Source organism: Aulonocara stuartgranti (genome assembly GCF_965226115.1).
Source record: "Aulonocara stuartgranti genome assembly, chromosome: 13".
Classification (NCBI taxonomy): Eukaryota; Metazoa; Chordata; class Actinopteri; order Cichliformes; family Cichlidae; genus Aulonocara; species Aulonocara stuartgranti.
The window spans coordinates 21,347,485-21,362,519 of record NC_138949.1 but is presented as its reverse complement, the minus strand read 5'-3'; the positions used below and the strand labels follow the sequence as shown (position 1 = coordinate 21,362,519).

Below are 15,035 nucleotides of genomic sequence, written 5' to 3'. Positions count from 1 at the left end.
TGATGTGGAAAAATCACAAAAACTGTGCGACAGAGGCAGCACTGCAAATTACTTCTGCAGAATATTGCAGGATTGGGCTGTGTGGGTCGCACCCAATTTATCTGAACAAACGATGTGTTAGTTTAATGTTGAACGTTGTAATTTTAGAGGGTATGATGTTCAGGTTGCGTGTTGTCCTTGTGTTCGAATGGCTTCATTCAGGTGCTCTAGTTTCCTCCCACAGTCCAAAGACTAGCAAGGTGAATCGGAAAGTCTAAATTGCCTGCAGGTGTGAAAGTGCTTGTCATTCTGTTTCCCCTGTGAGGCTGTCAAACCTGTCCCAGGTCTTACCCAGGTTACACTGGGATACGATCCAGCATCACATGACCTTGAAAACATCTGTTCCGTTTTATTTTCACTTTATCCAGCTGTTACACAGAAGAAGAAGAATGCAGGATGCACATTGTGTTATTTGTTTTGTGAAGGAAAAAGTTAAAAGCAGAAAATTATTGATAGTATTGTTAGTAGAAAACACATTTTCCCCCCACCCTTCCATATTTTCAAGGTCAGGATAGGGAAGAGTGCTACGACGTCCAGGAAAATTCTCAAACATTTTTGTCCAAAAGAATGCTTAAATTACTAGTAGATAGATAGAGAGGCTCCTAATAAATCTCCCAGTCCTTGAGCTTTTCAGGGGTTAAGACATTTAACGTGGTTCATAACTATTTTATCATGGTCAAGCTTGAAGCCTTCTGTGCATGTAGTGTTGAATTTCTCTGTGCTTCTCTGCTTTGAGCAACCTCGAGGAGAAGCTTCGCAGTTCATGACAATCCATATTTTCAGCTTTCCCATTTTTGTAGAGGGCATCCTCCTCTTCATAGATCACGTTCTTGATAGCTTGGTGCGCAGCTTCTCCTCATCTGCCTCATTGAGTTTTTGGTGAATTGTCTCATCCGCTACTGCGAAACTGGAGGCTGGCCAGGTATGCAGTCAGTCACCAGTTTCATCCGAGTTTTTAGTCGTTTCTATGACTCACTGACTGAATCACAGATAAAATTTTGTCATTCTCCAGTTCCACTTTATGACTGTCTTCTGTGCCCTTGAAAGTCAATATGGGTAAGCATCACTACAGTATCTTTTTAACTGTAATGTTCCTGAGCTGAGTCTTTGTGTATGTTAGGTTTGGGCTATAAGAATGATGAGATGAGCAAGCCATTTGTGTATTCACAGTCAATACAAACATCTGTCCTATAATTCACTTTTATATGTATATAAATCTCTTACATGAACAGCGTGAGTCTACCGCACCCCAACTACATAAACCTGAAAACGGAAGATAAGATTTAGGGTTACAGATATATTTAAGTTTGCCAGCACCTGTTTTTTTGAGGATAAATTATCAGTTAAAGATGAGGTTATGTGGTTTCAGTCATACTACCAGTGTGAACAAAATGATGTGATTTCCCAAGATAATTAAGGAATCAAAAGCAAAATGTTGATGTTAGAGCACTATGGAGGTATGTAAATTAATACATCAAAATTAAGGCTGGAAACTTCATGCTAATAAAACAAACAAATAAATCTTGAGGGTGCTGAAAAACGTGAAAATCATATCTCTTTCCTTTCTAACTTCCAGGCCTCTTCTTCTCTGTTTTCCCATATATACCATCATCCCGGAGCCACAGCGAGAATACTGTGTTTGCCCAAAGTGCGATATTTTCAGTACAAAGCTGGCCTTACTCAAAGAAAATGCTAATGTATCAGCACCAGGAATATGCAGGATAAAATTGGATGAAATAAACAGTATATGGTTAAAAAAACTGCTGTGTGGACCTGAAAAAACAGTCAAAAATAAGTGAGACGTGCAAAGTGTTGGAAGGAAAGTAAATAATCATATTTACCAAGATGTTGCATTTTTGGTTTGATGTAAAGGACAGGAAAGGCACAGCAAACATACAATATGCCATGTTTTTAAGAAAATGAGCACACGGGTCAGAAAAAATTCAGAGGTCTTTGGACCTTACCCAAAATTAGCTCATTATTAATAAATGTAATAAAGCAAAAATAATGCTGTCATTCTTTCTTTCTTTAAATCTATACTCATATAAGTCAATGCTAAATTAAATCTTAATGAATAAACAGTGACATGAAAGGGATTTATGACTTCACATCTCCCTGTTGATCAGTTTGACACAATTTCCTGTCCCACTTCTATCAAATGCCATATTGAAGTAATTACAAAAAAAGTGCAGCTTTCTCTGCAGCAAACTCTAATCTGGATCATATTGCTGCTGTTCTGCCATTTTTATTTGTGCTGGGTTCAAAAACTAGTCCGGTCATTAACACCTTTCCACTATTTTATCTCATGTAAATTCTGTCTCTTCAGCAAAGCATCACAAACAGCAAACAGCCTGTTGACATGCTCAGACATCCTCAGACAGCCCACTGACCGACGCAGCCAGAACGGACCTCCACCAGCTCTGCTCACTCCTGGCTGGGATGTGGAGCCCGAGGGGCTTGGTGTAACATTTCGGGAAGGGAAATATCACACACATAAATAAATTCATGAAATACATAATGATAGGAATCGCAACACCATGACTTAGCATAAGACAACCGAAGACAACAAATTCATTTTTCCTGACAATTTATGGCTGTAGTACTGCCTGTACTGCATGGATAAACAGAGAGACTGATTTTTTAAAGCTCAGCACTGCACAGAAACTACTGGCAGGATGAGTTCAGCTCTGCCGAGCCACCAAACCTTCCTGTGGTGAGGTTCTCTTACGCCTTGAAATCCTGCTGAGTGTGTTTTTTTTTATTGGCAAGCTGCGTTCCCCTCCTGGGTTTCCTTTCTTCTGCACCGAGTGTGGTCTAACAGAGCAGAAATTCCAAATTCAAATCAGGTAACGATCTTATTCTAGACAAGGATAAAGTTAATTTGCCGGGAACAATGCATAATGAGATCTCACCTCTTTCTTTGTTATTTTTTTCCTTTTTTTTCTTGTCACAGACACATCTTTTTGTTTGCACTTCTTTTTGTTTGCTTAAATACAACTTATGCTGTGCAGGTCCATGCTATTGTTATGTGTGCTCTGGCTGTTTCCACTGTGACTCAGTGTTGTTTCATGAGCAGCTGCTAAAGCTTCAGAATAATTGGAGTACCAGTTGGTAAGCAAAGAGTTGGCCTATTCATTTGCACAGATATCTTCACAATTAATGTTAAAATTACCGCTATATTGTTGAAGTGCTATTTGAGTTGTCGGCTGCTTGGTGTGCCTCAGCGCCTCAGTGCTCCAGCTCAAACACTCTGCCAGTTGGTTGCTGCTGTCAATATTCTTTTGTCGACCATTGCTCAGTTTGCACCTCATTTTGTGGTTCAGAACACTTTCATTTTACAGTGGCCACCTGCATTACTTGTTCATATACCATCTGGCTGCTTCAAGAAAAGCCTTATAATCAAAACCATAACTTTGATTTGCTCACTCGAGCTCTCCGTTTTGGATTTACAGTGATGCATTTTGGCAAACAGAAGGATCAGCTGTTTTACTTTATTTACGTCAGAGGAAACATATTGAAGAGTCCAGGGAGCTTTTAGGTTTGTCAACACACTGTCAATTTTTTACCTTTTCACTCAGCACTTCCAAATTTCAAAGTGAGTGCTGAAGATTTAAAGAGAGTTTTGAAAAAAGAAAAAGACAAATCCTCCTCGCACAGCGGGCGTAACTTTTTGGCTGAGTTGGAAACCTACCCACTTGCTGTCTAATCTTGCTTGCATTGATCAGACCCCCTCCTCGTGCACACTGACTCACAAGCTTAGCATGCTGCTGCAACCCAGCTGCTGGACTAGCCTGGGCGTTCATTTATGGTGAAGAAGCAAATGATGCGAGAGCGTAAGCTGAAAGAGTAAGGAAGCCGTTTCAGATGACTTGCCAACCGAGCTTCTACTTCGACACAGTTCCGTTGTCTCGGCAAGAGAAGTCCAATAAAGTCACATACTTGCTGCTCTGCTCAAAAGCCGAAGCTGTAATGTGAAGCTGCACTTAAAATGCTGATTATTTGATGTTTTCTGTCTGCCAGAGGAACAGCGTACTGCCATCAGGCACATCGTAGATGAACTTTATTTCTGCAAGAATGAAAGTAAAATGTGCATCCTTGTTAAAGCAGCGGTCAGAAAGCCTTTACTTAAATTCCCAAGCAGCACATTTACTCCGATTAACACCTTCTTGTATTTATACATCATTCTCATCAGGACACGGATAGTTTATGTTGTGCAAAGTGCTGTTGAGCAGTTACTTCATAATTTATGATTGCAGTGACCTGCAATCCATGGGAAAGCCAACAACTTCAAACAACCTAGCTCCAGCGCAACATCTGCTCTACGAGGAAATGTTGCCTTTGTTAATGAAATGATATAAATTGATGTGGCAGACAAAAGGCTCTGTACATTGTGTGTCTCACTCAGGTGGTATTGAAGTGTATGACGGCATGCCCTCCTGCAGGCTTTTGTTGCCGCGCAGTGTGTCGTAGGGCAATAAACACCCTAATAAAATTAGACAATGCTTTCTTTTTTGAAGGTGTTAAATGATGCTGTTTAATGTGGTAATTTCATAAAGTGAAGTTTCATAATTTCTGCTGTGCTTCCTCTGGGAGCATTGAATTTGCTTGCTAAGCTTTGTTTTTTTTTTCCATTCCTTAAACAGCGTGCACTCTAACATTGTTATCACCTCTGTGGTGTGGATATCTAGGTGTTCTCACATTTCTTCTCCCAATTAGTTTGCCTTATTTGTGAAAATCAGTGCCACCAGTTGTCACACCTTTAAGCGTCATCATTACGCAAAATCTTGATGCCCTATGACAACATGCAGTAATTAAATTTGCTTAAATTGTGTATTTGTGTTAACGGCGGATCGTATGCTTACTTGTGATGCGGATGTGTTACATTTGAGCATGCAGCAGGGAAAAAGGCTTCGACAGTGACCACTTTTTGATGTGTAATATTTGTCTTTATTATTAATATTCCAGTGAGTAACTCCTGTAACAACTGCTTTTATGGAATCATCCATCTGTTTAATTGCTGTGGCGAAATGTGATGACAGTTTTATTGATGAGGCGTCTTAATTCCAACAGCTGATAAGGCCTGATCAGCGGGTTGGTTAGAGTAGGAATGAATTGCAGTGTGCACTCTGTTGCTCATTTCATTTGTCTCAAGTGTTCATCCTTCAGTAACCGAATCCTCACACTGCTTTCTACCACCACACCGCCCCTACCCCTCCGCATACAACGCCTTCATTTCCCACCAGTAATCTCTTCACCCTAAGCTCTTTAAGTCACCATTAAGCCTCCATTCATTCTTATATAATGATCAAATTCATCCCAGGCCATTTACCTTCAAGGTTTAAGATTTACAAAGGATTAAGAGTTGAAAAATCAATTTGCTTGCACTTGGATGTCAAGTAATCCACTTTGGAAACATGCTGGAGTTACTGCAGCCTATGTGCCACACCTTAGCTGCAGGAGTAGGTTGAGGTTGATTTGCAGTGTAAACATGCGTGGTTTGTCTGGTGGTACACGATCTCGATAAGCACTCTGCAAAAGGTTTTGATTATTATTATTAAATCTGTTATTTAGACACTCACCTTACACATCACGCGTGATTCATTCACAAATAAAGAAAAGCAAATGCAAGGTTAGTTCAAGATAAATAAATATAACCTTTTAAAATGTTTCTATTAAATCGGGGAATGTAGTTTCCTAGCTTTTTGCAGCTCTTTCCATTTATTGACAGCAAAGTATTTAAATTCAGTTTTTCCAGTGCAGTATGTGAACAAGAAGTCCAGCTAATGTTAAAATTATTAGCAGTCCTGGGATTGGACATCGTAATTACAGTGTTTAAATTTAATTAAAGAGCATATGCAAGCAAGGAGTTTTTACAGTAGGACAGTAAATACAATCATAGAATGATGCTATCTTTTCTAAGCTTGTTCATGTAAAATATATAAAAAACAATCCCCACTGTGATACACACAATCAAGAGGACTTAAGGTAGATGAAGAAGCTTGCATGTAAACAATATCCCCATAGTCAAGTGCAGACAGATTGCTTAATGATTTTACGACTGCTGAATGAGAAGCAAGATTTGTTTATCTGCAAAAATCCAATTTTTGATTTTGGCTGTCTTGGTCCACGTGGGCCTAAAAACTGATTCCAGCATCCAGCCACTGTTGTAAAAGTATTTATAACAACAGATTCAGTTTTATGACCATGAATGGTTTGAATATTGACTATAGAGCTGATACTTCTTTATCTCCTCCAAGGAGGTTATGTGGTCTATCTGTTACTCAAAAATAATTCAATTCAATTCAGTTTTATTTGTACCAACAACAGTCACCTCAAGGCCACTGATGTTGTGCTTATATACAGTTGTATACAGTTGTTGTTGTTTTTTAAAGCTGGTAAAAACCAAAATGAACCATTCCACCTACCAACCTGCATAAGTCATAAACCTAAATAGAGTCCAGTAACATTATCTATATGGTTATTGTAAAGCTGAAGCTGGTTTACTATTCAGCTATTCACCATTTTTATTTTGTTGTTTGTTAGGTTTATTTATGATCAATTTGCTGTTACTTAATAATAGTTATTATAATGTGAGGGCTTGAGTACATCAAGATCTGCTGCGTTCAGGATCTAGCATTTCAGTTTATTTTTCTTTCATTTATCCATCTGTTAATCTATAGGTGCATTTCTATTATATCCATGGGAAAAAATATTCTTCACCATTTGTTTCTTATTCACCCCCTCTCCCCTTTAAAACAAGGGAAAGGACTGAACCAAAGCCAGAGTACAATATGAGCCAAACAGTGAGTTAGAGAGTTGTTTTACCCCCAGGTAGCTGACACCTTTGTTCAAATTGAAAGGTAAAAATGTGCTAAAACAGATTCTTTTACCATTTTCAGAGGATAAATTACCATGTGGTGTATTCATTAAAAGAAGAGCCTTCATCTGGTGGTTTGAAAAAGCAATTTAATAGCTTCTGTGACATGTTAAGCACCTTTCTGACACAGACATGCCAACAAAGTGAATATTGTATCACTTTATTGACGTGTTAACTGCAGCCATCAAGTTTCACCTTACTTTCAGCATCACTCAGAATACAGGACTCTTTTCCAGCCAGCAGGAAGGTAGATACACATGACATTTTGCTGTAATCCTGGAGTCTTTCCAAGGAAATGCATAAAGCTAATTGCCATACAGAAGAGGGGGTGGGAGTGTAATTTGTCCTAATTTTCAGACTGCTGCAGGTTGTTTTATTGTGTATGACAGTGTCCATGAGGCTATGACTTTTGGAAGGCATAAAGGCCATTTTATTGGAAGACCATAAATCTCTGCAAGCCAGTCTGGACACAAAGTTATAACAAGCTGTGAGGATTATCTTAGAACTACCTCCCATAAAGAGAATTTTTATACATTCAGCACAAGGTAAGAGCAGAGTCAGAGTTTTCTGTCTCAGCCTATGCATAGGGGGAATACAGTCTGGAAAGAAAGTAAAACCGTGAATTTACAATTTACTGCATTAACGGTGTGGTGTTAGGTAGAAGCAGTGGGCTATTGGTAATATTCATAATATATCAGATAATGGGGTTTTCTCTTGGAGAAACATAAATTTGCTGTTTAGAGGTTATATACAGTAATTGCAAATATGATATCTCTGAGAGGATCTTTCATTCAGCTCAGAGTAATTGTGATAAAATATTAACTGATCTGTAGACAGCTAATCAAAGCAAATGATCACTGATTTCAACCCCAGTCATATAATGTCCAAAGTAAACTGCAATCGCATAATAACACAATAATAACAATAACAATATGTACTTGAAAAAAAGTCCAGAATTTGTTGAAAACATAACTACTGTACATGAATTTTGTAGTTTTTTAAAAATATGTAAACCACAGTGGATTTTAATTAAAACAATTGATATGTAACCAAAATGCAGATTTTTAGCTTGATTTATTTGTTTAATTTTTGTTAACGAATCGCAGCCATTTGAATACTTAGTCTTCCATTTGCACAGACTCAAGTAACAGGGACTGGATGACTGCCTGTCTAATGCTATGTTTCCTCCTCTGAGATGCTCTGCCAGGCCTATACTGCAGCCACCTTCAGTTAATGCTTGTTTGTGGCTCTGTCTGTTTTGTACATAATAACTGAAAGCATTCTCTACTGGGTTGAGATCAGGTGACTGACTCGGCTATTGAAAAATGGCCTTGAGAAACTCTTGGGTTGCTTTGTAGTATGCTACAAGTCATTATCCGTTTGCACTGTGAAGCACTACCTGATCAGTTTTGCACTATTTTTCATGATTCATCTTGGTGCTTCTATCAGCAGTCACATCAACAAACACGAGCAGTCCAGTTTCATATGCCCATGCCATAACATTACCATGATCCACCAAATAATGTGGTATGCTTCAGAACAGGAGCTGCTGTTCTCTCCTTCTCTATACTTTTCTCTCCCCATCATTCTAGTACAAGTTCATCTTGGTTTCATTTGTCCAAATATGTTTTTCAGATCTGTGCCTGCTCTTTTAGGTGTTTTCTCAGAAAATCCAATCTGGCCTTCCTGTTCCTGAGTGTAACCAGTGGTTTGCACTTTGATTGTCTAAACCATCTGTATGCCCATTTTTGAAGGCAGGTCTTGATTGTAAACCTCAGCAATAATATGCTTACCTCCTCGAGTGTTCTTGACTTGTTAGATGCTCTGAAGTTGCTTTTCTCCCAAACCTTTTGCTATCTCTCTGTTTATTTTGTTGTTTCAACCTAATTATGGTCTCGCTCGCTTGCTGTGACACGTCTTTGCATCTACAGTATATTTAGGAATTATAAGCATATAGAGAACAAACTTGATTTGACTTCATATTGAATAATTTAGCTTTGAAAAATACTTTTTTTTTTTTTTTTACAGAAAATATGGTACATGATTCACCTGAAAGTGCACATTTATCAAATAGAGATGAAAAGGATTTGTTTGATTTTAACCTGGAAAATGAGTTCTGTTTGGCCTTTTTATATGCAAAAGTTTAATAAAAAAAGTTAAAAATTCCTGTTAATATGATGAAGTTCTTAGTCATCATAGGGAATGTCACCCCAAATGCTCATAACACTTGATAATTAGAAGGTAGCGGTGAAAAGCTCAACAAGATGCCTCAAAAGGCTTCCCGAGAGAGTTATATGAGCTGCTGGTTTTATGATTCCCTAGTGCACAAAGGGCACTGCTTGAGCAGTTAATTTGCGTAAAGGATGAAGGGCACCATGTGAACTGCTGTTCACGTGGTGCCCTTCATTAGCTCACAATGACTGTTTAGCAGACATTATTTTTATTTCTGCATTTGTTTCTGCTAAATATATATAATTATATGTAAAACCGTTTCTTCACTAAAAAAAAGTAAAAAAACAAACAAGTAAAGAGCATGTAAACACGCCTTCATGCATCAGTAATTACATGCACATACAAACACACTGGCTTTGATTAAGGTTTGATACGTTCTGAGAAAAGCAGGCAAATGATATTCCACAGCAAGCCGTTTATTAATATTAATTTGAAAGACAGCAGGAAATCTGTAGTTTTTATGTGTTTGGTAAAGCCCTGTGAACTGTAAACCACACATGTAAGTGACATTTTTTATGACTCTCTACAGAATGGATGTCCTATATATTTTTAAGGTCTGCCTTTCTATGCCAAGAATAAATTATAGTGTTTACTGATTTATTCATTTAGTCATTGCTCACCAGTGGTTGCATTTCTTGGTCCTCTACTCTGTCTTAACAATATATAGGTATATAAAACGCAGTATATCATACATATGTGATCAGATTTTTTCCCTTGAGAATATGCACAAGGCTTCATGGCGTACGGGGGTAGTGGGTTGACAAGGCATCACGGTTTTGTTGTGTTTTTAATAAAGCATTGTCTGTCAGGGAGATTAAAAGACACATGCATGGGCGGCTTTTGGTTCGCTATCTGACACTTTGTGGCTGCTATTGAAAACTGATGATACACACCTTCACAGCTGGTAATCTGTTTGATCTGTTTTCTAGGTGATTCTCATGTTGACAAAATACTACGACTTTAACTCTGGCAGAGTAACGGAGAGTTCTTTATGGAGGTAAGATCTCCTCTCTGATATTACGCTCTGTAGTTATACAGCAGGACACATTGATGTTACTGTTATGTTGATGTTAATGTAGTTGCACACTGTTTGGACCCTTGGAGAGATCAGCACAAAAGCATTAACACTGAATCATTAATTTAATGTCATTGTTGTGTCCACAGTGACGCAAGTTACTTTCCTGTCAGTAAAAGGTGAAAGATTTAATTTCGTGTAATAGAAGTTGGTAAAGTCTACACTTTGTCATCAAATGCTGAATCTATCCATTTCCACATATTTATGACAAGCATTTAAATTTTTGTTGTTATTAAAAGAAGTGCCCATTAAAATAAATGTTGACAACAAAGAATTTAATTAAATGGGAGGAACAAAAATTACTGACAGAATAGTTGAAGGATGAAGCTTTAGCTTATCGTGCCTATCCTTTATACAGAGCAAATTTGAAATGGCAATGCTTTTCTAACTCGATTTCATTGAAACAAAAACCAAATGAAAAATAATACATTTGAAACAAATGTAAACAAGGACAAAAGCGAATGTTTCACAGACAATAGTAATAAGGTTTTACATTTGTTCATCACCTGGTTTTTGGAATTTAAAAAGAGAACTACACAATCTTAATTCCTTGTCATACCTATTCCACAATGGTTACACCTATTTGATTTAACCTTTGAATACAGTTTGGAGGTAGATTATTTTGTGCTTTGTATATTACCAGTGCAGTGTTGAGATGGACTGAATAGTAACATTTTAAGGCATGTAGTTTAATGAATAGTTGCATGGTTGGTTTATGGTTGGTTTTTAAGTCCTGTAGTATTTTTCCCCTGTACCATACGCACTGTATTAGCTCTTGTTTTGAATGTGTTTCTCCACACCTCCACACAGTAAGTAATGCACAGTATGTATAATGATTTTGATTTATGTAAAGTTTTATGTATATTTAGTTTTAGACCTTCATATTTTTACATTGTTTATATTCGCCTAACAAGTGAAAGTTCAATCCCTTTCAACTTTGGGAACATAGATCTGTTTGGGCTTGTGTCAAGAACGGCATCTGTCGTAACAAATCTGCCAAATCTGACATGTGGAGTTACCCGCTGTGGCGACTCCTTTGTGGATAATGGAGCAGCCAAAAGTGGTTTTCATATGAACCTTCCAACATCATTTATATACAATTATCATGCCCGGAAATACATTTTTCTTGCCCTCTTTATACTTATAAATTTACTTTTTTTATTTGCCTGTTACAAAACATCCTCTGCTTTATTTTGCTTTAATTTAGTGATAATATATTTTTTTAATTTCAGCCATTTTCTTTCAGTTTTCTTTCCACTATATTGTTCCAAGTGTTCCTAGGGAAATATAAATTAATCATCAGCAAATGAAGTGAATTTTAACAATTCAGACATGTTACATGTCATTTCTATACAGCATGTTATGTTGGTGTTTAATACAGTCATCAAGAACTGAAGAAACAAAGTGATTTCCTAGTTATTATCATTCTTAGTTCATGAAGTTTTGTGCAACATTTCAGTGCATTCTCTTGCCAGGATATCAAATACTGGTGTTTATCCTCTAAGACATCCTAAATCCACAAGTTTTTTTTGTATTATGCAGTGCAACGGCTATTTTTTACTGAAATGTCACCAACCACCTAAAACCGATATCTATTTTGGTGAAAATAATAGGTATTCAAAATGAAATCTGAAATAGCGCCTTTGTTTTGAGATGAAAAATGACTTCAAAACCCCATTATTAAGCTTTCAGGCAAATATGTCCTTCATTTGATTTCTAAAACACGACAGAGTGGTAATTAAATGTAAGCATCAATAATAACACAATAATAACACTTATAATACCACTACTAATTAAAAGGAATAATAATATCATGCCCCAGCCACACATGCAACACTGGATTTATTGTTTATTTTAATAATTAAAAAAATCTCCATTCATTTAGCAAATTGCTTCACGACTTCTGCTGTGGTAATTTTCTGCTTCCCTGAAATGCTTAATGATACCATCAGCATCTTAACTAGTAGGTGTTGCGCTGTTCTTCTCTTCTCTCCAGCAAAACCCATTTACTTTGTCCTGTAATTGAATTTTAGGTCAACTGATTATGGGACCACGTATGAAAAGCTCAATGAGAAAGTCGGGACAAAAACCATACTGAGCTACTTGTATGTCAGTCCAAACAACAAGATGAAGGTAAGTGTGAACGTGCATGTCGTGTACGTGGATTCATAAGTCTGTCAGCAGGGTTATTATGATCTTTACCCTACACAGCCCTGCAGGAGTCTGTGCCTTGCGTCTGTTGCACAAGCACTCTTTAAGCCCTGTGGAATGGATGCTGTCATGGTGGGCTGCTGATTCCCCTGTCTCTTGTCTTGTCTTGTCTTAGATCATGTTACTGACCGACCCAGAAGTGGAGAGCAGCTTGCTCATTAGCCTTGACGAGGGGGCGTCCTATCAAAAATACAGCTTAGCCTTTGATATCCTCAGCTTGCTTTTTCACCCCGAGCAGGAAGACTGGATCCTGGCTTACAGCCATGACCAAAAGGTAGAGTGTAGCTGTCAGATGGCATGAAATAGTTGCAATAAAATCTGAAAATGTGACAGAAAAACATCTCCATATGAGAATGTGGGCTGTTGTATACAGATTACTTGCTGCTTTTTATTCTTTTGTTACTTTTACTTGAATGTTCTGCCAGACTGAAGTCACCGTGGGGTCACATTGCAAGTAATCTCTCTATAAAATGATACAGAACATAGGTTGCCTTCATGGCCAGATGCATTCATTTTAATGCCAATGTTAACTCTCATAACATGGTCTTCACAAGCACAGATATCTGCCGCTTCTGCAGCCCTTAACAGGTCATAAGGTGCAGCTACAGACAGCTCTGAATGGATGTGTCCTCAGAAAGCACAGGGGAAAGTTAACAAGTTAGACACGCCCAAACAATGCACAAACTCAGTCACACACAATAGCGAGCATAAACACACACCCTCCATTACTCTGTGTGAGAACCCTGCTGTCTGCTTTACTCAAAACCAGAGGCATCAAACTCGGACTCCCAGCCTGCTATTGGAAGACTTGATTTTCAGAGAGAAAAACAGTCAAGGTCTGAGAAGTGAGATAAATGATGCAGGGAGGAAGATGAAAGCTGAGTTGAGAGCCACAGATGGGTCAAAATAAAGATGCTCCAGAGACGTTTGCCTTTAGGTCATTCTGTATGTCTTTGTAAAGCTACATTTCAGTGGTTTTCCTTGTTCCTTTTATCGCAGCTATAGCTGGGTTTCATTTTACATTTATTGATTGCCTGTCATGTCTTTTAAAAGTTGTAAGTACTTAGATAACTCAAAAATGATATTGCCGATCCTTGTAAGGCTGAGAGCTTAAGATGCACGCTGCTCAGTCATTAAGGAGAGATGACAGGCTTTCGGACTGCTTGAACACAAGTAAAATGGCTTTATGGAGAAAAATTACAATGACAGCTACAAGACGGATTTTAAGATGTCAGGTAGGAATCCTGCTGTGTTACTTTAAGAACAAGACGCTGTGGTTTTTAACTCAGAGACCACTTTGTATATCACTTCCCTCTTATTTAAGCCATCACAGTAGATATACACCATTCCCTGTTTTATTTTTAAAATCTGGCTTCTAAGGGTTGCTGCATTTTTACATGAACTGGTGGATCTCCGCATAAAGCATGCACTTAGTAGTGCTGTATTTTTTTAAAAAAAACAACTAAAAATCTTAATGCCACAAAATTTAAAGATTTGGCAGCTGCTTGGAAAAGAAGTTGGACATAAATCTTGAAATAATCCTTTTGGAGATTCTGAAAAAAAATCATCTTTATACTGTACCTCATGCCGTAGACATTTGATTAATGCCTTCCCATTTTTCAGCTCTATGTCTCCGTTGAGTTTGGAAGAAGATGGCAGCTTGTGCATGACAATGTCGTCCCCAACAGATTCTACTGGTGAGATCAACATCCAGTCATTTGTCATTCTGGTAGAAACATGCTGCATTATTTTCACACAAAATATGTAAATTGAGTTGTGTGCATTTTTAGCACTCTGCTCACAACAGTAGTACAGAGGGGAATGATCAGTCAGCAGCTTGTTTTCAGTAATGACAAAGAAAACAAAACATTAATGTTATCAAGTCAGATTTAAACCTAACATCTAGAGTCTTAAGTGTGCCATTTTTTTTTAAAGTTTTAGCTCGGGCCTGCCATTTTTATTTTGTCTTGTAAAGCACTTTGTGGCTTTGTTTTCAAAAGTGCCATGTAAAGCATTTTTTTAAATAAAGTTCTTTGTAGGAAGTGCCTTGGGTTATAGAAAAAACAACATGTTTGCATTTGTCCTTTCAGAAATGGTAAAAATGAATTAAACTTAAAGCCTTTTTCTTTAAATAGCAAATGCCAAGCAAGGTTTCCAGGAAGGCAGAGCTTGGCTTGTATTTATAAATATTTTATATTTGCTTGTCGTTCTTTTTATTTTTTACATAATGCGCTGTGTCTAGTTTACACACACTTATAAATATTTGATCCACCGAATACAGTCTCCTCATGAAATATTTTTGGCATATTTTTGGATTACCATATTATGTTACAAATCAGGGCTTACCCGAACATTATCCATCAGGTTTTCTTTTTTTTGGTTTCCTTTCTTTCTTTCTTTCTTTCTTTTTTTGCATGCATGTACCTGATGCATAGAGTCAGGACTGAGGTTGTGTCCTGGGGCTTTTGAGCTTCTCTTAGGAACCGATACAGGGACTATGGTCGCTGATATGTGTTAAATTTATGACAGTTTTTATAGTAGCTGGCTTCACACTCTTCTCTAAATAAATAAATAAATAAAGCCATATTAATCAGGAAGTTT

At 37.5% G+C, this 15,035-nt stretch overlaps 1 protein-coding gene across 5 annotated transcripts in view; it reads left to right on the top strand.

Moving 5' to 3' along the window:
• The window catches only part of LOC309720420 (VPS10 domain-containing receptor SorCS1-like), a 79,919-nt gene that overhangs the window by 31,411 nt on the left and 33,473 nt on the right, over positions 1–15,035 (top strand). For all 5 annotated transcript variants that reach the window (XR_014280479.1, XM_082557342.1, XM_082557340.1 and 2 more), the window contains exons 2-5: positions 10,078–10,145; positions 12,257–12,356; positions 12,550–12,708; positions 14,058–14,131. Coding sequence is in view for 4 of the 5 variants with exons in the window: in XM_082557340.1 (XP_082413466.1) it covers positions 10,078–10,145; positions 12,257–12,356; positions 12,550–12,708; positions 14,058–14,131 (401 nt within the window). In the remaining variant the exon portion in view is untranslated. The remainder of the gene's footprint in view (positions 1–10,077; positions 10,146–12,256; positions 12,357–12,549; positions 12,709–14,057; positions 14,132–15,035) is intronic.